We start from the raw sequence: 23,055 nt of genomic DNA, 5'->3' as shown, positions 1-23,055 counted from the left end.
CTTCTCTCGCCTTTCTTTTTCCCTCACCAAAGTTATAGGGTATGAAGGGGAAAAGTAAGGTCCCAGAGCTGGTCACTTCTGCCACAAGCTTTATGACTTTGGCCAGGCTAATGAACCTTTCTGGATCTTTGTTTTCTCACCTATAAAAGCTGTGATGGTTACATGAGAGTAAATGGAGAAGTGTTTTATCAATTAATTTAAATTTAGCAAAATTTACTGAGCGTCTGTTAGGTATAGCATTGCACTAGGCTTTGAAGAGTATACCAAGATGAATGAGGACGAGGTGCCTGCCTTCCAAAAACTTGAGTTTTTCTTAGCCCGTGGGAGATGAGCAGTGAATACTCAGGTATAAGAATGGATAAAGGGCTAGATTCTAACTCTCACCTTAATTTTTGACCCAGACCCAGGGTAAGGCATGCCACATATATTCACTTAATCTTTATAACTTGTTTTCATGCCCTAGTGAGGAAACTGAGGCAATGAGAGAGATCTTATCTTCCTATACAGGTTTACTTATTGGCTACTACTTAGAAATTTATTACCAGATATGTAATCACTTCTTGAAGATTAGGTATTTTCTTAGTTGCCCCTTCCTGTTTTGCCTCAGGGTTACCTGGAGGGCAGTCTCCCCCAAACCTAAAATTGTGCCAGAAGGTAGTGTGAAGTAGTATAAGCATTATTTCACCTAAGAAGGGAGCTTGGTTTTGCTTTTGGTCTCACTGCTGAGTAGCTGTGTGGTCTTGGCTAAGTCATTCATCTCTTGAATATCAGCTGTATGATGTAGCTACTGAAAGGTTCTTCTAAGAGTTTTGTGAATCAAATTATGAGAGAAATAGAATTGCTTACTTATGTAATATAAATATAAGGCATTTTATTATGTTAATACTCTTTTCAAAAAGGAATTAGAAATTCATCAGAAGTAATGTTTCATAAAAGCTTTGCATGGAAAGTTAGGAATGTTTTGAGTTGAACCCTAAATTTTGAGGTCACCATAAAGTATGGCTAGTAACCTATCAACTAAACCTCTCTTGGTCCTGTGGCCGAGAAGCATGCTTTGACTTAAGTGAACTGTTGACCTGACTTCAGATGGCATTTTTGGAAGGTGCTTTAACTACCACAGGAAGGTAGAAAGAACTCTGAACTTGATTTCAGAAGGCCAAGGTTCAAGTGTACTAGTACTGTCACTCATCACTTTGTAACCTTGAATTTTACTTGGTCTCCTTAAGCTTCAGTCTTAAGTTAGGAAGAATGATGCCTGACTCAGAGTCACTCCACAGCTCAAGGATAATGGGATGGGAGAGCACGCGCTAAACCATAGGTGGCTGGTTATTTACTTTGTTCCTTCAGTAGAGAAGTGAGTACTACTCTGTGACATGCATCCCTCTCTCCTTTTGCTTCCCTGGGCTGAAGGTGGACGGACAAGTGGTAGCACTGCTCGTGCAGAATCTGGAGCGCCTGGACGAGTCTGTGAAAGAGGAGGCGGACGGCGTGCACAACACTCTGGGTAAGGGCCAGGGCAGCCAGCATTCTCCGAGTTTCTTTGTGTTTGTTGTGGGGCTTGGTGCTCATTTCCCTTCCTCCTTCATAACAGAGTCAGCAGCAGTAGTGTTTTCTTTCTGTGTGCTCCCAAACTGCCTTTTCAGAAATGAAGACCCTTGTGTAAATTTCATATAACTGCAGCTTTGGTTTGGCTTGCAGGTAATAAAAGCAGAAATGCACCTTCCTGCAAACCGCTGTCTTCTTTTAGCAGGTGCTTGCCTCCAAAAGTTAGGATGAAGTCTATGAAAAAAATAAATATTTTTTAAACAATTTTTTAGTCTTCTTATGTTGGTTTTTCTTCCTTTGACTGGAACTACAAACTTTTGAATAACTGTGTATCTTTATAGGACATTTTATTTGAGAAAGAGTTAGTGTTTCTGTTCTTATGTGCAGTTTGCCGTGTAAACTGTGGGTTGCAATATTGCCATTACCTTGGCTGCCCCTTCATTATGTGTCCATTAAAGTGAATTCCTCTGCAGGATTTCCCTCCTACACCTCCCCAGTCATCCACCCTGTAAAGTTGCCAAACCAATAGCTCATTTAAAATCATGCTTTTGGGTAGTCCTCTTTATCACTGGTCGCTGTCGAATAAAGCCGTAAGTGACATATCTGTAAGTAGAGCTTGAGAAATGAACGAGGCCCAGCAGAAGCAGAAAGTTTGATGAGATTAGATTTTCTCTCAGCTCTTTTGTGTCTGGCACAGATTTCTCTTGTAGTTTTATACTCTCTTTCGTGAAGATTATCATAAAGAAGGAGGAAAAAGGGAGTACCTAGGGAGTAAGAGGAGAGAGAACACAATAATCAGTAATTTGGGGGCTGGCCCTAGTCTACAGCCAGAATTTAGCATTGCCATCTGTTAGCCTAATGCTGAATTTTGCTGAATGGAAAGCTTATCAAAGTCTTAACTGACTGTTAATTAAAAGGGCCTGATGTAATGGAAAAAGTACCAGCCTGGCAATCTGTAGAAATCTGTCTACTTTCAGCTTGGTCACCTACCAACAGCTCAGCAAAGCCATCCCTCCCTCCCTTATTAAGCACCTGATGTTTGTCAGGCACTGTGCTAGGCACTGGGCAGATTAAAAAGGAATTAGACTTGGTTCTACTTCTTAAGAGGCCGACTGATGGGATGGTCTGGAACAGAAAGGGAAGGTAATAGAGGGTGACAGATGGTTTAACAGGAGTTAGTGGAGAGCACTATGAAAGTGAAGAGGAAGGGTCTCCAAATTGCTGTAGAGGAGCAAGTAGCACTGGGGCTGAATGGGCTGAATATGAAGACCGGTACATTTTGACAGAAATGGGAGAAGGATCCTTGGGCAGGGGAGTAGCATTTGCAAAGCCGTGAATGGGCCTGAGCTTTGGGGAAAGAACAGAAATGCACTATAGCGGTGGGAGTAGAAGTGATGGGAGATGGGACTAGGGGAGTAAATTTGTCCAGATGATGGAAGACCTTGTAAACCATGGATTTTATTCTAATGGGCAATAGGAAACCATCTAAAATATAAGCAGAAGAATAAGAATGAGTTGATTAATACGAATGAGTTGGTTTTCTTAGAAAATGTGAGTAAGTAATTTAAGGTATTATAATGATCATCTCTCAGGGGTCTGGTTGCTACTCTGCTCCCAAGGCTTTATGTCCCACTCCCTGAGGGGGCTGCCCGGTTATTCTTTTTGTTTTTGTTAATCCTCACCCTAGGATATTTTTTCTGTTGATTTTTAGAGAGAGTGGAAGGGAAGAAGGGACGGGGAGAGAGAACATTGATGTGAGAGAGACATATCAATTGGTTGCCTCCTGTATGAGCCGTGACCAGGGCCAGGGATTGAACCTGCAACCCAGGTACATGCCAGAAGCTCTACCCACTGAGCAACATCATCCAAGGCTGCCCTGTTATACTTTAACTTGAAGATTGACATGGACAAAGGAGTGAGGAAGAAGATAAGGGGGTGGTGATTTTTTAACCCTTTCTCCTACAAGCATTGTACTTGGAGAACACAGAATTCTATCTGCTTTATAATAACATACTCTGGGAGATAGGGTGGAAGAGGTCATAAAGGAAATGAAAGCGTTGGATGTGTTAGAATGGGACTATAGGTAATTTTTTTAAATGTCCCGCTTTTTAATATCATAGTTATGCAATAACTTTTTTGGCCTCCTAATTTTGAATTTCTCTATTAAGCAGCAATTTGGCTGTTTTTGGAGAGAGTGGGACCAATTATGTTTGCTTCTGAGTACCAGACAGTTACTTCTGCCAGCATGACCTTTCGCATCTATGCACATTATTTTTTTCAATTAAGATTATGCTTGGTTCTTTGCAGTCCAAGCAAAGAGAACTGAAAGTGGATGAAACAGGAAAGGAAGAGACTATGAATTCACCATCTCCTGATTTTTTTCCTAAGGTCTTTATGAAGGCTTCTGTCTCTTTAGTCATAGTCTCCGGGATTCTAGTACAATGAGGACTAAGAGGATCTTCGTAGGTAAAGATCCACCCTTCTGTGTGTTCTGCTCTAGTGTTGTTCCCTATTAGCACAGAAAGCCTATCACTTACTCCTTTTGTGAACTCCATCATTTTCAGTTATAACTTTTACTTATAACTTGAAGAAAAGAAGCCCACAACATCTCCCTGGTTAATCTAAAAATGACAACACATCATCTGGCTGGGAGGAATACAGAGAAGTAGAAAGAGGAATAAAATGTTGGCCATGGGAAGCAGGCTTGATGCAGATGGAACTAAGTTGTCTTCCCAAATGACTGGTGTCTGTCTCCCTTCAGCTATTGTGGAAAACATGGCTGAGTTCCGGCCGGAGATGTGTACGGAGGCTGCCCAGCAGGGTCTTCTGCAGTGGCTGTTGAAGAGGCTGAAGGTAAGTTTGGCTTTGTGGGAAGGCAGGTCAAACCTCTCTGTGTGAGCCTGGCCCATGCTGGGTCTTTGGCATTGATTGTTATCCCCAGGCTGTGTGATCTTGTTTGAGAATTTTTTTGGTATCTCTTGCCTCTTCCTTTATTTCTCCTCTTTTGTTTGTTTTAAAAGAAAACAGTTTAAAAATAGACTTTAATACCTCTGAAAATATTACAAACTTGTTGTAGAAATACAAACAAATGCATGTGATACAGAAGGTATAAAACTGAAGGTAAAAGTTCCACTCTACTGATTGCTTCTAGTTCCACCTCCCAGAGGCAGCCACTCTTAGCAAACAGTATTTTATCTATCCTTCCAGAAATTTGTTGTGCACGTATAGAAGTATGTGTGTGTGTGTGTTTGTGTGTGTCTCACAAATAGAAATACATAGTATTTTTTAAAGCCCCTTAACTTGGCCTGTCTGACCTTCCATTTCTCAGTTTTGAAACATTGGCCTTATTATCTTTCAGACATCTCTTTTACCTATCCCCTGCTCTGCAAAGGTCAAAATTATTTTGACTTCTGTATTTGTCTTGCTCATGCTTCTCCTTCCACCAGGAATGACTCCTGTCTCTTTCATTTATTTTTAGATTATATACACTGTTCATTAACCAGCTTAAATCCCTACTCTTTCATGTATCCTCCCATCATTTTTAGAATTGGAAGGAAGTGTATTAAGTTCTATTGCAGATAAAAAATTGATACTTATAGAGATTAAGTGCCTTGCCCAAATTCATAGTACTAGAATTAAAATCCAAGCATCCAGACTCTTTTATGCACCATTTCCCTAGCACCACTCTTCTCCCCCCCCCCCCCAACCCCCACCCCCACCCCCGCCCTCCGCCCTAAGCCCATACTGCCATCTTTCTTTCCTGAATAGCAACCATTTTACTTTCTCCCTACTGGTTCTCCTGGGGGGGTTAGCAGACCTGGGTTCTCCCAGTTATATACCCATAACTGTGTGACACTGACCTTCATGGAGCATCTTTTCTTCATCACTTGGCAGACTTGAATTTTATTATGTGTGCTCATTGTCTTTCTCCAAATACCCTTAAGCTCCTTAAGAGCAAGGACTGAGTTTCTATCATATTTGCATCTTCTCCCAATTGTTCTCAGGGTGTCCATCCTGACCAGGAGCATCCGAATCACCTGGCAGCTTGTTAGAAATGCGCATTCCTTTTTTTATTTTTTTAAAAATATATTTTTATTGATTTCATAGAGGAAGGGAGAGGGAGAGAGAGAAACATCAGTGATGAGAGAGAATAATTGATCGGCTGCCTCTTGCACGCCCCTCACTGGGGATTCCTGTGCCTTGACCAGGAATTGAACCATGACCTCCCAGTTCATAAGTCGACACTCAACCACTGAGCCATGGTGGCTGGGCAGAAACACACATTCTTAGGATGGGGGGGAAGGGGAAGAGATCAACCAAAAGGACTTGTATGCATGCATATAAGCATAACCAATGGACACAGACACTGAGGGGTGAGGGCATGAGCGAGGGTGGGGTGGGGGGCTATAGGGGGATAAGAACACATGTAATACCTTAATCAATGAAGAAAATTATTTTTTTAAAAAAAGAATAACTTTCCCTTCAAAAAAAGAAATACACATTCTTGAACCCATCCCACTAGACCCACTGAATCTGTCCAGCTTGGGGTGGAGCCGGCAACCTATCTTAACATCCAAGTGATTCTGATACATGCTAACATCTAAGAACTAGCATCCTAGATTATTTGTTTACATTACTTGGTAAAGCCATGCCATTTTACTGATCATGTATATTTATTCAGTAGTCCTTGAATAATGTTAAGTGTGTAGCACATTGACGAGTCTCCTTTTTGTATTGGTCACCTAGTAATATATAGAGATATGCTTGGATTTCTTCATCCACTAAATGAAATCACTAATTTGTACTAATGAGGATGAAATCCATTGTAGATGATTACATTAAATGGTTTAGCAGGTAAGCAAATAACAGTAGTGTGAGAGACACTGCAGCACAGTTTATTTTTCCATGAGGAATACAAACTTCTTAGGATATCATGTACTATTGAAAATTACACCAAAACCCCCAAATTTTATTTTTTTCCTAAAGAAACAAAATTAAGATTCCCCTTTTGTTTCTCAGTTAAATCAATGCTTTAAAAACAGTTGCAACATTCACCAAATAAGCTAATGAATTGAGTATTGGCTTTATTATACAACATGTACAACTGGTTAATGCTAGGTCCTTAGCCTCGATGACCAGGAGTTGGCAGCTTACAGGCCACAGTCTGCTTTGACAGTTGTACAGGGCTGTAGATGTGTCTGAACCTGCCCCATGTGTTCCAAGCACAGAGGTGAGCTGCAGAAATAACCTGAAGCTTCTGGCTGCGGGTGGTAGCATAATTATTTTGTACTTTCCAAAAAAGCAGCAGCTCCCAAAAAGGTGAAGTTTAATTTTATTCAAGGCTAGTGCATGCTGAGTACAAACTTGTGCTTGACTCTGTAATTACTCTGACAGCTGAAAGATTCAGGATTACCAGCTCCTGGATAGAAGAGAGCCCCAGAATTTCCAAGTCCCATTGGTTTACTTTGCCAAATCCAAGGGACTGTGGCTGCTAAATGAATTCTCCTTTCTTCTAATTTTGACTAAATGTCCTCGTAATTTGGCAGTTTGGTATTTTGCAAGCTTGGAGGCTGTCATCTCTGGCTGGTAACTTTTGTCTTTGGCTAGACATTAAAGATTATTCTCCTTTTTCCTCACCTAGCCCATCGTTTATTTCTTTTCCATCAGTTTAAAATATTTGGTTGTCATCTTCATCATCATCACTTACACCACTAAGTTTTCCCTGTCCCGTGTGAGTGTTGTACATTGGCTATTTATCGTGTACAAAGGGTTATTCTAGATACTGTATGTACTGTACAATATGTACTAGTTTATTTCTGATCCTCATAAACAACTCTCCAAGCGAGTGCTGCTATCCCCAGTATACAGATGAGGAAAGAATCCCAGAGAGGAGGAGATACCTTGTCCAAACCCCACGGGAAGTATGTGGGAGAGCATGTGACAGCCGGCCTTGCTAGCTTTAAAGCCTCCCCCTCTTGCCAGGCTGTTTCCCAAAAGCATTTCTTTCAGGGTCTGAAGCATTGCAGTGTTCAGCGTTGGAAGTTGAAGGGCCTAATCATTTTGACTTTCTGATTAGATTACTCCTTCATGCCAGTTTTTCAATCAAAGGACCTATATTTTAAGAAAAAAGTGATGAAGTTAGATTTTGATTTTTTAAAAATTTTTGTTTACTTTGGGCAAATTGGAAACTCCTTGAAGTGATACACAGCAAAAAACTGCAGATTTTCTGGAGGGAATCAGGAATTCTCAATAGAGGGGAACTCAGTTGTTGGGTGCCTATTAAGTATATACTAGTTTATTTAATTACTTCATGAGAAAATTATGATTTGTTTTCACCTAACATGAGAGGAATTGAGTTAGAGAGGCAGAGTAATTTGGCCAAGGTCAAATGGCAGGTAATTGTTAGAGCTGAGATTCTAGTGTGGATATTTCTGATTCCAGTTATCAGAAAAACTTTTAGTACCTACTGTTAGATACTTCCATATCTTATTTAATTCTCATAGTAACTCCCCCAAGAGATGTTATTTTATTATTTCCATTTTACAGATAAGGAAACTCGGGACCAAGAAATGTTATTTTGGGTCATAGATGTCCATTCTCAGTTCATGGTGCCATTAGCGTCTCAGAATTTTGTTTTTATAGTATCCCTGTGCCAGAAAGGATATAACTGCCCCATGTATTAAGTAGTTAGGTGCAGACAGTTTAATACAGGGGTCCTCAAACTACAGCCCGCGGGCCACATGCCAATACAAATATTGTATTTGTTCCCGTTTTGTTTTTTTACTTCAAAATAAGATATGTGCAGTGTGCATATAGTCTGGCCCTCCAACGGTCTGAGGGACAGTGAACTGGCCCCCTGTTTAAAAAGTTTGAGGACCCCTGGTTTAATACCTATTTATGTATTAACAATTTAGTGCCATTTGAAAAAATAATACACATGAATTAAAAGACAATATGTATTTTATTTAATTCTTAAATACCACAGTTATTTACTGATAGATGTGTGTGCCTTTTCAGTTCTGTACAACTTCTGAAATCTTGGAATCAGATTGAATACCATCACCCTCTTTCCTGTTTCACACAGTTCTTTTATCACGGCAACCACCAAAACCCAACTTCAGAATGATAGGATGTCATGAAAAGAAATCCACCTGGAGCTAGTAGTTAATGTAGTGTTGAGCAGATGTTAAATGTCACTGTGCTTTCCTTGGAAATTGAAAATATCCTATGGTGCCCCTGTGAGTTCAGTATAACACCAGGTACCTCGACATGCAACTTGGGAACTGCATACTTTGTGCCACATAGATAGTGCATGCTCATTAGTCAGACCTAGGTATGTCTGAGCCCAGATTCATGTCCTTTTCTTAATGTTAGTGTATCACTTGATAAAATTAATTCGTACCATAATTTAATTTAATTCCTTGACAACAGATAACATTCATGTTCATGTCAAATTCACCTCTGTTTGCTGTCATGTTCAGTTCTTTGTCTGGCATATAGCAGATGCCCAATAAATATTTGTTGGGAAAAAAGAGAAAATCCATCCACTACCTTGGAGACAGGAGTTTATAAAATCAAATAAAGGACAAGAGAGGCATTGGGATCATGGAAAGGCTATTGTTCTAGTGGCCTGATTCTTAGGGCTTCTTCCAGCTAACCATGTCTTGTTTTAAACGAGAACCCTGACCTTTGAAAAGCATAATAGTTGGTGTGACTTAAATCTTTTAAAATGGCAATACTTGTAACTTAAGTAATTTGAGTAAGTAATTCTGTTGGCAGATTCTTGATTCTGATGGCCATGCTCACCCCTTGGCTTTTCATTTTGTAGCTTGATTTTTATAACACTGTTTTCCTTAAAGTGAAACATGCCACAAATTTCACTTAAACCCTGGCTCTTATACTGAATTTCTTGAAACAAGGCCTTAAGCTTGCCAGGGAGCATACCTTGTAGTCAGCACACGTAAGTCCTTGCATTTACAGATCTTTTAATCTAAGATGGGTCATACCTGGTCGGCCTCCTGAAACCCTGTGGGGTGCACTTAGGCTTGACAAGGGAGACGTGCACAGAAAACGGAAAAGATGCTGGCATTGCTTCATTAGGGGCCACTCTTCCTTCTTAAGTACAAAATCAATGTCCAAACAGAACTGTGAATGGTGCTAAGGTGATAGAAGTGTTAGCTTCAAGATAAACACTTCCCCTGTCCTTTCCAGATACAGGAATTATTTGTCATTTCAAAAAACCTGGAGATGTAGCAAGGCTGCTGCTGATTAACAGTTGTTGTCTATGTTCCTGCATTTTAAGGATCAAGGGTACAGTAAATAAAAAGACATTGATGAGGCTTGGTCCTCTCTGCACCTTTATCCGAAGGGCATTGTTAATGATGAGAGATTTGAGTCTCGCTCCTAAAGCAGCAATGTGGACGGCCATGAAAAAGAGTCTCTGCAGTAGATGTGTGCCCCCTGGAACTCCAAGTAGCAGAGCATGCAGCAGGCAAAGAATTGTGGGTAGCAATTTGGGTGTTAAAATATTAACACATTACTGCATATTTAATGTGGTTTCCTTTTTAAATAGTAGGCAGATTATGGCACACAAGCAGATAGGTTTATGATTTCAAATTAAATTTTAAACATTAAAAAATCCAAAGGCACTACTTTGTTATAAATATACTCAACTAATCTAAATACGAACTTGCTTTCTTTTCAACTTCTCTAATGTGTCAGCTAATTTACAACTTAATTTTGTCATTATAACTCGTGAACAAAGCTTTATGATAAGTTTTAGTCTTAAAGTTCAAAAATTTCAATTACTCATCTAGTTCACATTTTGAGTACGTAGTATGTACTAGCCAGCCGTGGGCAAACTACTGCCCGCGGGCCGGATCCGGCCCCTTTGAAATGAATAAAACTAAAAAAAAAAAAAAAAAAAAAAAAAAAAAAGACCGTACCCTTTTATGTAATGATGTTTACTTTGAATTTATATTAGTTCACACATACACTCCATCCATGCTTTTGTTCCGGCCCTCCGGTCCAGTTTAAGAACCCATTGTGGCCCTCGAGTCAAAAAGTTTGCCCACCCCTGCGCTAGACAGTAGTCTCTGGACTCAAATTGGGGGATCTGGGAAGGCTTCCCAGAGGTGGTGACATTCATACCTGGGCATTAGGAACGTGGAGACATTGTGTTCATCTGCCATTTATGGTTTTACTATGTAGTTCTTGAGAGCAGAGTCAGACTTTTTTTTTTTTTTTTTTTTTACACTCTTAACCTGCCTTTTCCCTTTCTAACTCTATTTTTCTCTAACTCAGATTCTAGTACTTGTGAAAAATTCAGTCTGGGAAGGGAAACAGTGCCCCATAACGTGTTTTGTTTTGTTTTTTTCTCATTTCTCCTGTTTCCTTACAGGCAAAGATGCCTTTCGATGCCAACAAACTGTATTGTAGTGAAGTGCTGGCCATATTGCTCCAGGACAATGATGGTGAGGCTCCCTCTCAGTATTGATATTCTGTTAGGATAGGAGCTAGGCTTGTTTCAGATCATGACAGCAAGCTCTCTTGCCTTTGGCATCCCCTTGCTCTCCCTCTCGCTCTCTGTGCAGCTTTTGTACTCTGTCAAGCTGTATTGATTTTGTTTGCTGATGTATCAGTGTTAGACGGCTGTAAAATCTGACAGTTAGCTTCATTTTTTTTCTTCCTCTATTTTTTTCCCCTTTTAGAAAACAGGGAGTTGCTTGGGGAGCTGGATGGAATCGATGTGCTTCTTCAGCAGTTATCCGTGAGTAATTCTTATGCTTCCTGTCAGCCATGAAGATACATGGCCTGCTTTAAATGGGGGGTGGAGCTGGAAATTGTGGGAAGGAATAAGCCATGTGATGCAGGGCATGTGGAGTCTGTTGTTAGGTTTGAGGTTACAGTGGAGGTACATGAGTTGCCTCCTTTTCTTAGTCATTTGCTTTTTATGATCAGCTATCACTGTGTATCTCATATGGATTTTCTTGGTCTCTTGATATTTATCAATTCAAAAAAGGTGCTTCTTGTTTAAGTGTATGTTTTTGGGGCTATGAATACCACGTTATTTTTAGTTGACCCATTCCTAAGATTATTCACTTCCTTTCCTTTCAGTCTGCCACTAATATGGAGTCTGTTCATTTTCCAAATAAGTTCAAGGAGTACAGGTTCCAGGGCAGTGGGGTAGAGGTCACAGAGGAGGGAAGGATGTAGTACTGGAGGCTAGAATGAGAAACTGGAAATTGCCGTTTGTTCATTGTAAGAAATGTAAATCCACTTGAAATGTTGTTCTGCTGGCATTCTGAAAACACTGTTAAGATTTCTTCTAGCAAATCTCATATGTGCTATTCCAAAAACAGGACTGAAATAGATCATTTGGATAAAATCTTGAGAGTGTTGGGAGTGCCTGAGATGTCAGTTTGCATACAGCTTCCCTCTTGGTGCCAGCAGCCTGAGTGGCTTGGCCTCCACCCCCAAAAAGAGAGTTTTGAAATGTGAATCTGTTTTTAATTCTGGGACGGTGCTTAGTCTTGTTCCTGCAAGATTATTGATCATTTTGTAATAGACTGTATGGGTATGCGGATACTGTTAAGAGGCTTTCCCCTTAACATGCCACATATCTCTCTGGCAAAGACAAAACTTTTGCTTTAAGCTGTTCCCATGACTTAGAGCCATAGCTGCTGAGCTAGGCAATTCATTAGCCCTGATGGTTAGAAAACTCTTCCTTATATTGAGCCAATATTTGCCCTTCTGGATTGTAGTTGTTTTTAAGAAGGGGAAGGAAGGGGTTGTGATTGGGTTGGGCCAGTGGAGGGCTTTGGGGATAACTGGAAAAGTTTCTTGAGTTGGATGGTGGTTTTAGGGGTGCTCACCTTATTCATTTAGCTATTTTAGAGTTTTCTATATTTGCATTATATTTCATAGTAAAATAATTTTTTACAAACTCTGCCTCCTTGAAACTATCAACCACTCATAGATCCAATGGTCAGTTGAGTTTTTTTGGGGTTTTTTTGTATGAACCGACAGCCATTTATTTAATACCTGTGAATCATAAAGCTCAGTTTTTCTAAAATAGGAACTAATGAGAATTTTGTTTGATAAGCTTTTGTTCCCACTACTGTGGGGTTATCATGACAGGCAGGCTTTGGAAATTGTTGAATGCTGGCTGATGAAAAGACATTCTCTTAGACTCTGTGTTTCTGATGTCTTTGCTTGGCAGGTGTTTAAAAGACACAATCCTAGCACTGCGGAAGAGCAGGAGATGATGGAGAATCTGTTTGATTCACTCTGTTCCTGCCTAATGCTCAGTTCCAATCGTGAGCGCTTCCTGAAGGGCGAGGGTCTTCAGCTTATGAATCTCATGCTCAGGTATGTTTCTTACCTTCTAGCTTTCATACTTTTTGCCCAACTCCTATCTTTTAGCCTAAATTAAAGGACATATAGTTATGGTTTTTTATTCCCTTGAGCTTCCTCTGAGATATATAAAATCATAAAGTCTTCAGAGGTGTGAGTGGTCTTTTCTAAAGTGAGAATGGGCAAATAAAAGTATCTTGGTCTGTTTGCTCTATTTTGCCCATTGATAATATGACCACTCCATTAAAGGGAAATGTCTTTTTGCTCCTCCTTATAATGTATTGGTTTTGGGAAATCTAACTAACTCCTAAACATATAATAATTTCTAACTGAGCCCAATCTAACTCCTAAACATATATTAATTTCTAAACTGAGCCCAATTTTTTAATATCCCATATAGACCTATCTATGCCATACATTTGTCTATATTTTATTATTGACAGTAGGCTATCATTCATATTTATATTTTTCAGTATACATTATTTTCAATGATGAATTGTGCATGTGCTATGTGGCTAGCATCAGAGATAAGAAAATGTGCAAGACAGTTCTAGAACTTTTCTTTATTGTTTATGTTCTGATTTCTTAAACTATTTAAAGTGGGTATCATGTTATCATATTTCACAGAATCCTAAAGTTGGAAGTAAATGGGAAGTATCTTACATTCATAACTCTTTTGAAAGGGAGGAGAGAGATTGGGGCGGGGGGTAATAACTAGAGCGTGGTGGAGGTCAAGGGGCAGTTTCCTACATTGAGGGATACTAGATCATGTCTGCATGGTTGGAAGACTCTAATCATTATTGAATTATTCTTTATGAAATTGAGCCATAGTCTATCGTCTTGAAAATTCTGTTCCCATACACCAAAAACTCTCTTAAATTATTTATTTGGCAAAATATTTTTATAAATTGAATATGTATCAATTAAATACAATTTAGAATATAGACATGTAAAACTGCTTTTAAACACTGATATGATACTATTTTGAGTATCACGGGATTCTTACCTTCAAGGAAAAAAACACACAAAAAACTCTTATCATCCAAATACAACCCAACTTTGGTTGTATATCCCTGTTTTTTTTTTTTTTTAATGTAATTGTTTTCTTGTTTTTAACAGCTTTTTAGACCTGCCACACATGTAATTTTCTATACTGTTTCTTTTTAAACTTAACATGCTGTTTTCCATGTTGTGACATAATCTTCATGAGAGTTTTCAATAACTGCATAATGGACTCTCAGAGAATGTAGCTTACTTAGTATTTATTGTTGATATAAGTTACTTTTAATGTTTTGCTATTATAAAAAATTCTACAGTGACCATTTTGTGCTTAAAATTGCTTTTGTACTTAATATTATCAAGATATATGTTTCTAAAATACCTTTGCTTTAAAGGCTGGGGGCATAGTAGACCTCTTCATTTGTCCAGTGTGTATCAGACCTTAGATTGATTGAAAATCTTCCTTTCTGGAATTGCTTTAAAATTTTTATTTAAAGTGCATAGAGGGGCATTGAAATTATTCAGAGGCCTTTAGTGTTCAGGTGATTTCTGCTAGCTTTCCTCTCTTGAGTCTTTTGTTTGCTTATCTCCTTTACCCTTCTAATTGCCTGTTCTTTTGTTGAAATGACCAACCTTCTCTCAAGCAAATAGCAAGTAAAGAAGATGCATTTGGCTTCCTGGGCTTTCTAACCTGAAAACTAATTCTGCAGGGACTTTTCCCTAAGCTTCTTAAAGGTCTGAACTGCCAGTGTCTTTGGATGGTTGAGTGTAAATATGAAGTGATGTATTCCTGTAGCATATGGCTTAGTAATGTACAGCGGTGGGAGCTGAATAAATAACTAGAAATATGGATTATTTAAACAGGAATGCTGAGATTCTGGGAGCCTAATTAAAAAGAAGCTCCAAAGACTTAGAAACTAACTCTCTAGGATCTCCTAACTTTTCAATTTTGAATGCTGAAGTTACCATTAGATTAATTCTTCTGCATTAATTAGCTATATTAGCAGATTCAGCATTTCCTTTTTTCTCTTTCCTATGCTCTTCTAAGTTATTTTTCTTCTTCTGACTCTCAAGTGGAAAGTTTAATTGGGAGGGAATTGTTTTTTTCTACTAGATTTGTTCTTCTGACCTATCAAGACCTGCCAAATTGTTCTCTGTTAGAGAGAGCCTATTGAAGACTAGGAAGCCGTAACACTAAAAGTTCAGGAAAATTTCTATGGCTCCATTGCCCCTACTGCTGATTTTTACTTTGATTCGGGCATTCATCAGTTATGAAATGCGCACCTGGAAAGGTGGCAGCGTAGTATAGTATGGAAGTGATATAGGCATATTGGGGGTCTGGGGACCCAAGGGTTCACAACCCACTGTGGATTCTTGGCTTTGCACAGGAAAGAATCCAAATGCAAGCCAGCATAGAATTTAAAGTGAAAGAGAGTTTATTACTGAAGCAATGAGTTACAGAGTGAGCTATTCTACAGACAGAGCAGCCCCTTCCTAGTGGGATTTATTTTTTTTATTGAGGCTCATTTAATTGAGGGGTAAGACATTCAATAAGGGGGCGGAATATTCAGTTTCTTTCCCAGGAAAGAGGTGGAGACTTCTCAGAAAGCGCTGTAGGCCATCTTGGTTCCTTATATAGGCTTTCCATTTATCATGGCACAAGGGGTGTGTCATTTAGTATGTGAATGTATTACAATGAGTATATAATGAGGCTTGAGGTTATCATAAGATTATATTAGTTGCCATGTTGGATCAAGCTGGTCTCTGTAGGTTCTAAGCCATAAATCCTTTGGGGGTTGGTCTTACTATCTCTTTGACTGTCCCTGAAGCCCTTATCACTTACAGAGTTTCATCACATACCCTATCTCAGAAGAAGGGGCTTTGGAGTTGAGGTGAATACAGGTTTGGAACATAGCTCTTTCACTTGTTGGTTCTGGGTATTTGGTAAGATTACTATAACCTTTCTGACTTCTGACCCTTAGTTTTTTCATCTGAAAAATGGAGGAATAGTGCCATATTTGCAGGAATTTTGTGGGATTTAGACTATATATAAAGTGTCTAAAATAATTCTGCAGCTATTAAAACATTGATAAAGTACTATATTTGTTAAGTGCTAGGCTTATACAGAGATGATGAACAAGACAGGATTCCTACCTTCAAGAAATTCAGTATCTAGTGAGGGAGGCCAATATCTAATGAGGGAAGCCACTGTAATATAATTTAATTTCTTAACTATTAAAAGGAACAGTTAATTTTGCATGTCTCTATCTTGTGAATTTTTTAACACTTCTGATTTTTGATAAGGAAAGATTATCAACAATATAGTTATTTATGTACACACATTATCACACACACATATACTACCCAATTTAATGTTTTTATCAATTTTATTGAAGCATAATTTATATGCAATAAAACACACCCATTTTAAATGTACAATTTTAATTTTGACAGGTTTATATACCTTTGTTCTCACCACAATGAAGATATAGAAAAGCATTGTCCAATAAAAATGTGATGTGAGTGAGATATGTAGTTTTATATTTTGTAGTAGCCACAATAAAAAGGTTAAACACAACTAATTTTAATGATGTATTTTAGCCGAAACGGGTTTGGCTCAGTGGATAGAGCGTCAGCCTGCGGACTGAAAGGTCCCAGGTTCGATTCCAGTCAAGGGCATGTACCTGGGTTGCAGGCATATCCCCAGTAGATGTGCAGGAGGCAGCTGATCGATGTTTCTCTCTCATCGATGTTTCTAACTCTCTATCTCTCTCCCTTCCTCTCTGTAAAAAATCAATAAAATATATTTTAAAAAAATAATAATAATGTATTTTATTTAACCCACTGATTAAAAATAATCATTTTAACATACAGTCAATAAAGATATTATTGAGCCATTTTACATTTATTTTTTATACTGTCTTTGAAACCCAGTATGTATTTTACATTTACATTTCAATCCAAATGCTAAATTTTCATTAAAGTACTTCATTTATATTTATAGTTATACTAGAGGGCCCAGTGCACGACATTCGTGCACTGGGGGCTTTGGGGGCCCCTCAGCCCAACCTGCACCCTCTCCAATCTGGGAACCCTCAGGGAGCCCTCTCCAATCCGGGAGTTTCTGTCTCTCTTTGTAATCATATGAGAGAATTGTCTGAGACCCCAACTCAGTTTGGTTTGCTGCTCACAGAATAATAGAGGCATTGTTTTTTCTTTGCTTCATTGGTGGAAATTTCCTGGAAGTTTTAGGATATCTTCCCTTTAATTTTTCCTAGACACTCTGATTTTACTTATGTCTCTACCTTTGCTTTCCCTCCATCCCCCACCGCAACAGTAACTTGCTCCAGGCTCACTTTGCTCTAGTGCAGTGGTTCTCAACCTTCCTAATGCCGTAACCCTTTAATACAGTTCCTCATGTTGTGGTGACCCCCAACCATAAAATTATTTTCGTTGCTACTTCATAACTGTAATTTTGCTACTGTTATGAATCGTAATGTAAATATCTGATAGGCAGGATGTATTTAGGCGACCCCTGTGAAAGGGTCGTTCGACCCCCAAAGGGGTCGCGACCCACAGGTTGAGAACTGCTGCTCTGGTGTCTAGGAGATCCATCTGCCACCGGAACTACTATTCCCAGAATTCCTGGTGCTCCCCGTGCTCTTGGTTTTCCCTTCCTGCTCTGTCTCCGTCCCATGGCCTCCCACTCTGCCAAGTCCTCCAAGCCACCAGCTCTCCCTCTCTGCTCTCCGTCTGGTGGCTTGGGGAGCCAAGTTCCCCAAGCCGCTCCACTCTCTGCCAGCTCTCCTGCTCTGCTTTACACCTGGTGGCTTGGGGGGAGCAACCGAGGGAGCCACATCCCCCCAAGCCACTGGCTCTCCTGCTCTGCTCTCTGCCCAGCGCCTATGTATGCAAATTAACATGCCATCTTTGTTAGGTTAATTTGCATACTCACTCCTGATTGGCTGGTGAGCATAGCAGAGGGACAGTCAATTTACATGTTTCTCTTTTATTATATAGGAGTCCATAAAATTTACAATTGAAAAAGTAGATTTCTATACCTAAATTTCTTCAAACAATGTGTCCCAATAACTGAATCAAGTATCAATTTTTAAATTTAAGCTTAAATTTATTTAAATTTTAGCTCCTTAGTTTTATTAGCCTCATTTAGATGCTCAATAACTACATGTGACTAGTGGCTACCATATTAAACATGCATATATAGATAGTTTTTAACAAAATTCATTTGATCCCTTTTGCAGTTAGTTCCTACCAGTTCATGTCTGGCCCAGGCAACCACTGTCATTCTAGAATTTCATATAGATAGAATTATACAGTATGTGTGTGTGTGTTTTTTAACTTATTTCACTCAAATTGTTTTTGAGACTCATTCATTTTGCATATATCAGTAGTTTGTTTCTTTTTTGTGCTTGATAGTATTCTATTATATTTCTGCATTCCATTATATCAATTTGTTTATTAACCTGTTCAAGGACATTTGGATTGTTTCCAATGTAAGTTTACTATTAGGAACTACCAAGCTGTTTTCCAAAGTGATTGTATTATTTCATATTTCTACTGGCAAGTCATGAGAATTCTAATTGCTCCATATCCTCTTCAATACTTGCCATTGTCAGACTTTAATTTTAGCCATTTGAATGAGTGTGTATTGTAGTTTTAATTTGCATATCCCTGATAACTAGTATATCTTTTCATATATACATTGACCTTTCTTACATCTTTTACTAAAGTCAAACTTATGTCAAAACCTTTTGTTTATTTTTTTATTTGTGTTGGCTTATTGAGTTTTAAGTGTGGTTTATTCTAGACATAAATCTTTGTCAGGTACACATTTTGGAAATATTTTTATCTTAGTGTGTGGATTGCCTTTTTATTTTTAGTGTCTTTTAAAGAGCAAAGTTTGACTTCGAGGAAGTCTAATTTATAAATTTTTGTTTTATGAATTGTGCCTTTGGTATTATATATAAACTCTGTTTGCCTAACCCAAGGTGTCAAAGCATTTCTTCTATGTTTTCTTCTAGAATGTCTCAGTTTTAGGTTTTACATTTCTTTGTCTATGATCCATTTTAAATTCATTTTTGTATATGCTGTGAGGTATGAGTTGAGGTTCTTGGTTTTGTTAGTGGCAGATGTTAGACATCAGTACTTGAGTTTGGCTAAGAGAAGAATTCAGAGCTAAGGAATTCAAATCAAAGGAGAAAATTTATTCAGCAAGCAAAGAGAAAGTACACGGGAAATAAAAGAATCCAGCAAGCGGCTCTAAGTATTGTCCTGGGATGTTTGCAAGAGTTCCTCCTCTAGCAGGGGGGCTAGGTGCGAGGGGCTAACTACTACTTTAGGCTGACTTATCGGTCATCTTTTGTCCTTGTCTGCGACACATGAGCCTTGTTTTCAGCCTTGTTCCTCCTCTAAGGGGGTCTACCACATGACTAGCAATATGATATTTCAGGGGACCCAAACTGCATGACCAGAAATATGCTAGGGGCAGAGAGGTCACCCTGGGGGTGAGGTCCCAGCCCAATTTTGCCCATTGCTAGGTGCCCAGGGCTTTCCACGCTGGTGACCTTCAGTACCTAGCCTACTCTGCCTATACCTATCTACATACCTACTATAGTTTTATTTATTCTTTTTGTTTATAGGTGTCCAGTTCTGGCATTATTTATTGCAAAGATTATCCATGTTCCATTAAATGCTTTTATACCTTTGTCAGCTATCAATTTATCTTAGATCTTTGTGGGTCTATTTCTGTTATTTTTGTTCTCTATTTATTTATGTGTCTCTCTTTTTGCCATCACCATACTATTGTGATATTACTAGAGGCCCGGTGCACAAAAATTTGTGCACTCGGGGGGAAGGGGGGCCCCTCAGCCTGGCCTGTGCCCTCTCGCAGTCTGGGACCCCTCGGGAGATAACGCCCTGCTGGCTTAGGCCTGCTCCCGGGTGGCAGAGGGCAGGCCCAATCCCTAGGTGCAGCCCCTGGTCGGGCTCAGAGCAGGGCCGATTGGGGAGTTGGGGCGCCACCCCCTGTCATGCACAGAGCAGGGCGGATTGGGAGGTTGCGATGCCACCCTCAGTCACGCTCAGGGTAGGGCCGATTGGGGGGTTGGGGCACCGCCCCCTGTCACACTCAAGGCAGGGTCGATGGGGAGGTTGCGGTGCCACCCCCTGTCACGCACAGAGCAGGGCCAATCCGGGGGTTGGGGCGCTGCCCCCTGTCACGCACAGAGCAGGGCCAATCCGGGGGTTGGGGCACTGCCTCCTGTCACGCACAGAGCAGGGCCCATCAGGGGGTTGAGGAGCTCCCCCCTGTCACTCAGAGAGTAGGGCCGATAGGGGAGTTGGGGCACCACCCCCTGTCACACACAGAGCAGGGCGGATCAGGGGGTTGGGGCGCCGCCCTCTATCATCCACAGAGCAGGGCCGATCAGGGGGTTGGGATGCCACCACTCTCACACTCAGGGCAGGGCCGATGGGAGGTTATGGCTCTACCCTGTCACACACAGAGCAGTGCCCGTGGGGGAGGGGGGATTGGGGCGCCGCACCCTGTCACACACAGAGCAGGGCCGATCAGGGGGTTGGGGCGCCGCACCCTGTCACACACAGAGCCGCAGGGAGATCAGAGGTTGGGAAGCTCCCCCGTATCAGGCACAGAGCAGGGCTGATCAGGAGGTTGGGGCGCCTTCCCGTCACGAACAGAGCAGGGCGGATAGGGAAGTTGTGGCCCCACCCCCTGTCACACACAGAGCCGCAGGGCGATCAAGGGGTTTGGGTGCTGCCCCCTGTCACGCTGATTCTGGTGCCGGGAGGCCTCTCGGCTCCGCTGATCCCGGTGCTGGGAGGCATATTACCCTTTTACTATATAGGATAGAGGCCTGGTGCATGGGTGGGGCTGGCTGGTTTGTCCTGAAGGGTGTCCTGGATCAGGGTGGGGGTCCCCACTGGGGTGCCTGGCCAGCCTGGGTGAGGGGCTGGGGGCTGTTTGCAGCTGGTCACACACCCTTCAGGGTGGGGGTCCCCACTGGGGTGCCTGGCCAGTCTGGGTGAGGGGCTGAGGGCTGTTTTCAGGCTTGCAGGTGACGGAAGCTCCCAACCGCTCCTTTTTTTCTTTTTCTTTTTAAATTCTGAGCCAGCTTTAGCTCTGAGGCTCCAGCTCTTAGGCCTCCGCTGCTGAAAGTAGGTATCTGGTTTGTTTCGGTTCGAAACAATGTATAACTCCAGCTCTGACTCCAGCTCTGAGATCCCAGCTCGCTGAAAGCTGGTTTCTGAGGTTTTTTTTTAGCTTCTATATGTTACAGTGTTTCTTAAACTGCAGGCTTAGAGGCCGGCAAGGCAGGCGGGGAACGTTGGTTTCCTCCGTCACTGAAGCAAGCAAGCCTCATGTTAGTTTCAAGCTGCCTGGCTGCCGGCCGCCATCTTGGCTGACAGTTAATTTGCATATTGCCCTGATTAGCCAATGGGAAGGGTAGCGGTCGTACGCCAATTACCATGTTTCTCTTTTATTAGATTAGATAGCTTTATAGGTAAGTCTTGAAATCATGTGGCATGGGTCATCTTACAATATTTTTTAAAGATTGGTTTAACTATTCTAATAACTTAGTTTTTCTATCCAGCTGGTCAATTTCTAGAAAAACACTGCTGGGATTTTTATTGGAATGACATTGAATCTATAGATTATTTTGGGAAGAATGGACATCTTTGTAATAATGTTTTCCAATCCATGGACATGATATATTTCATCATTTATTTAGGTTTTTTATTTATTTTATCTGTATTCTAATTTTCCTTAAGATAATTTGGTATTTTATAGTTTTCTAGAAATTTTTCAAGTTCATACAGACTTTCAAGTTTATTAATATAAATTGTCCTTGTATTATAATTCTTTTCCATTTTATTTCATTTTCTCTTTTTGTTTTCTTTTGTCCCTTTTATAATTGCCAGTGTTATGTATTTAAATTTCTCTGCTTTTTTTCTCAGTCAGATTTGTGACAAGTGATTGGGATTGGGATTGTTTTAGCTTTTGGTTTGGTGGTATGTTTGTGTACTTTTTGCCTTCCCAGGCTTTTTTTTTTTTTTTCCTCTGCTTTTCTTTTCTATGTTTTTCCTTTTCTTCCTACCTTCCGCTTATGAGTTGAACAGCTGATGCTTTTCAAAATAATTCTCTTATTTAAAAATAAAGATATTTAAAGTTAAAAATGTTCTCCTACAATTGCTCAGCTTCATCACATGTTTCCAAGTGGTAAAGTTTTGTTTTCTTGTTACATTAACAAAATGTAGGCTGAAAAATACCTACTTTTCTGAATTTGAGACTTCGTGGTCTTATAGATGGTTATTTTTTGTAATTATTCCATGGACATTTGAATATAATGTGTTTCTTATGTTTGGCCTTTTTCTTGTCAGTTTATTTTGTTCCAGTGGTTTCCTTGATGGTTTTATTTTGTTTGCCTTGTATTTTAGTTCTTTCCTCATTTTCCTTTTTCTGTGGAACTATGGAAATTATTCTTCCTATTTCTTTTCTGTTAGTGAAATTGACTTTTTTTACAAATGACTTTACTTCTTTGTCTATGAACATTTGATGTGGTATCATGTCCCTTCAGCATCTGAGCTCTGCCTAGTTCTCCTATGGTCTTCTCATCTTTCTTTTCCACATGTTCACATTCTGCTCTCTATACTAAACTAATTTAGATTCCTGAACACATTTCGTTATTTCCTCTGGGTGACTCACCCTGAATGTTTAGGCTAAACTTCTTTAAGAAGCCTCTGCCCAAATGTCACTTCCCCTAGTCCTATCCTTATTTCACCACTCCTAAATTTTGAGGATTAGGTTCTAGCATCTTTTGCTTATCTCTGTGATAAACATCTGTTTGTCTCTGACTATACTGTAAGACTCTTGAGAGCAGAGATCAGCTTTTCTTCCTCTTGTATCTCTGTACCTAGCAACATATACACATTAGGTACCCAATACATATTTTCTGAGGAAAATCTGAGAAACATTTTTGCTGTTTAGAATCACTGAGTCATAGAATTTCTGGCAAGTCTTATAGATAGACTTAAAGAATGAGGAGTGACTTATTAAAAGCCATAAAGCTGAGAACTCAATCTCTTGTCTGAAGATATTTAGTCCTGTTTTTTCCTGTC

General features: G+C 40.0%; 1 protein-coding gene across 2 annotated transcripts in view; it reads left to right on the top strand.

Moving 5' to 3' along the window:
* CTNNBL1 (catenin beta like 1) overlaps positions 1 to 23,055 on the top strand; it is a 172,932-nt gene that overhangs the window by 68,433 nt on the left and 81,444 nt on the right. For both annotated transcript variants that reach the window (XM_036321863.1, XM_036321864.1), the window contains exons 6-10: positions 1,411 to 1,504; positions 4,307 to 4,398; positions 10,946 to 11,018; positions 11,256 to 11,314; positions 12,767 to 12,915. In XM_036321863.1, the coding sequence (XP_036177756.1) occupies positions 1,411 to 1,504; positions 4,307 to 4,398; positions 10,946 to 11,018; positions 11,256 to 11,314; positions 12,767 to 12,915 (467 nt within the window). The remainder of the gene's footprint in view (positions 1 to 1,410; positions 1,505 to 4,306; positions 4,399 to 10,945; positions 11,019 to 11,255; positions 11,315 to 12,766; positions 12,916 to 23,055) is intronic.

Source organism: Myotis myotis, unplaced genomic scaffold, assembly GCF_014108235.1.
Source record: "Myotis myotis isolate mMyoMyo1 unplaced genomic scaffold, mMyoMyo1.p scaffold_m19_p_9, whole genome shotgun sequence".
NCBI lineage: Eukaryota > Metazoa > Chordata > Mammalia > Chiroptera > Vespertilionidae > Myotis > Myotis myotis.
Note: the sequence above shows the minus strand (reverse complement) of the source record. Positions and strands in the feature narration are given on the sequence as shown.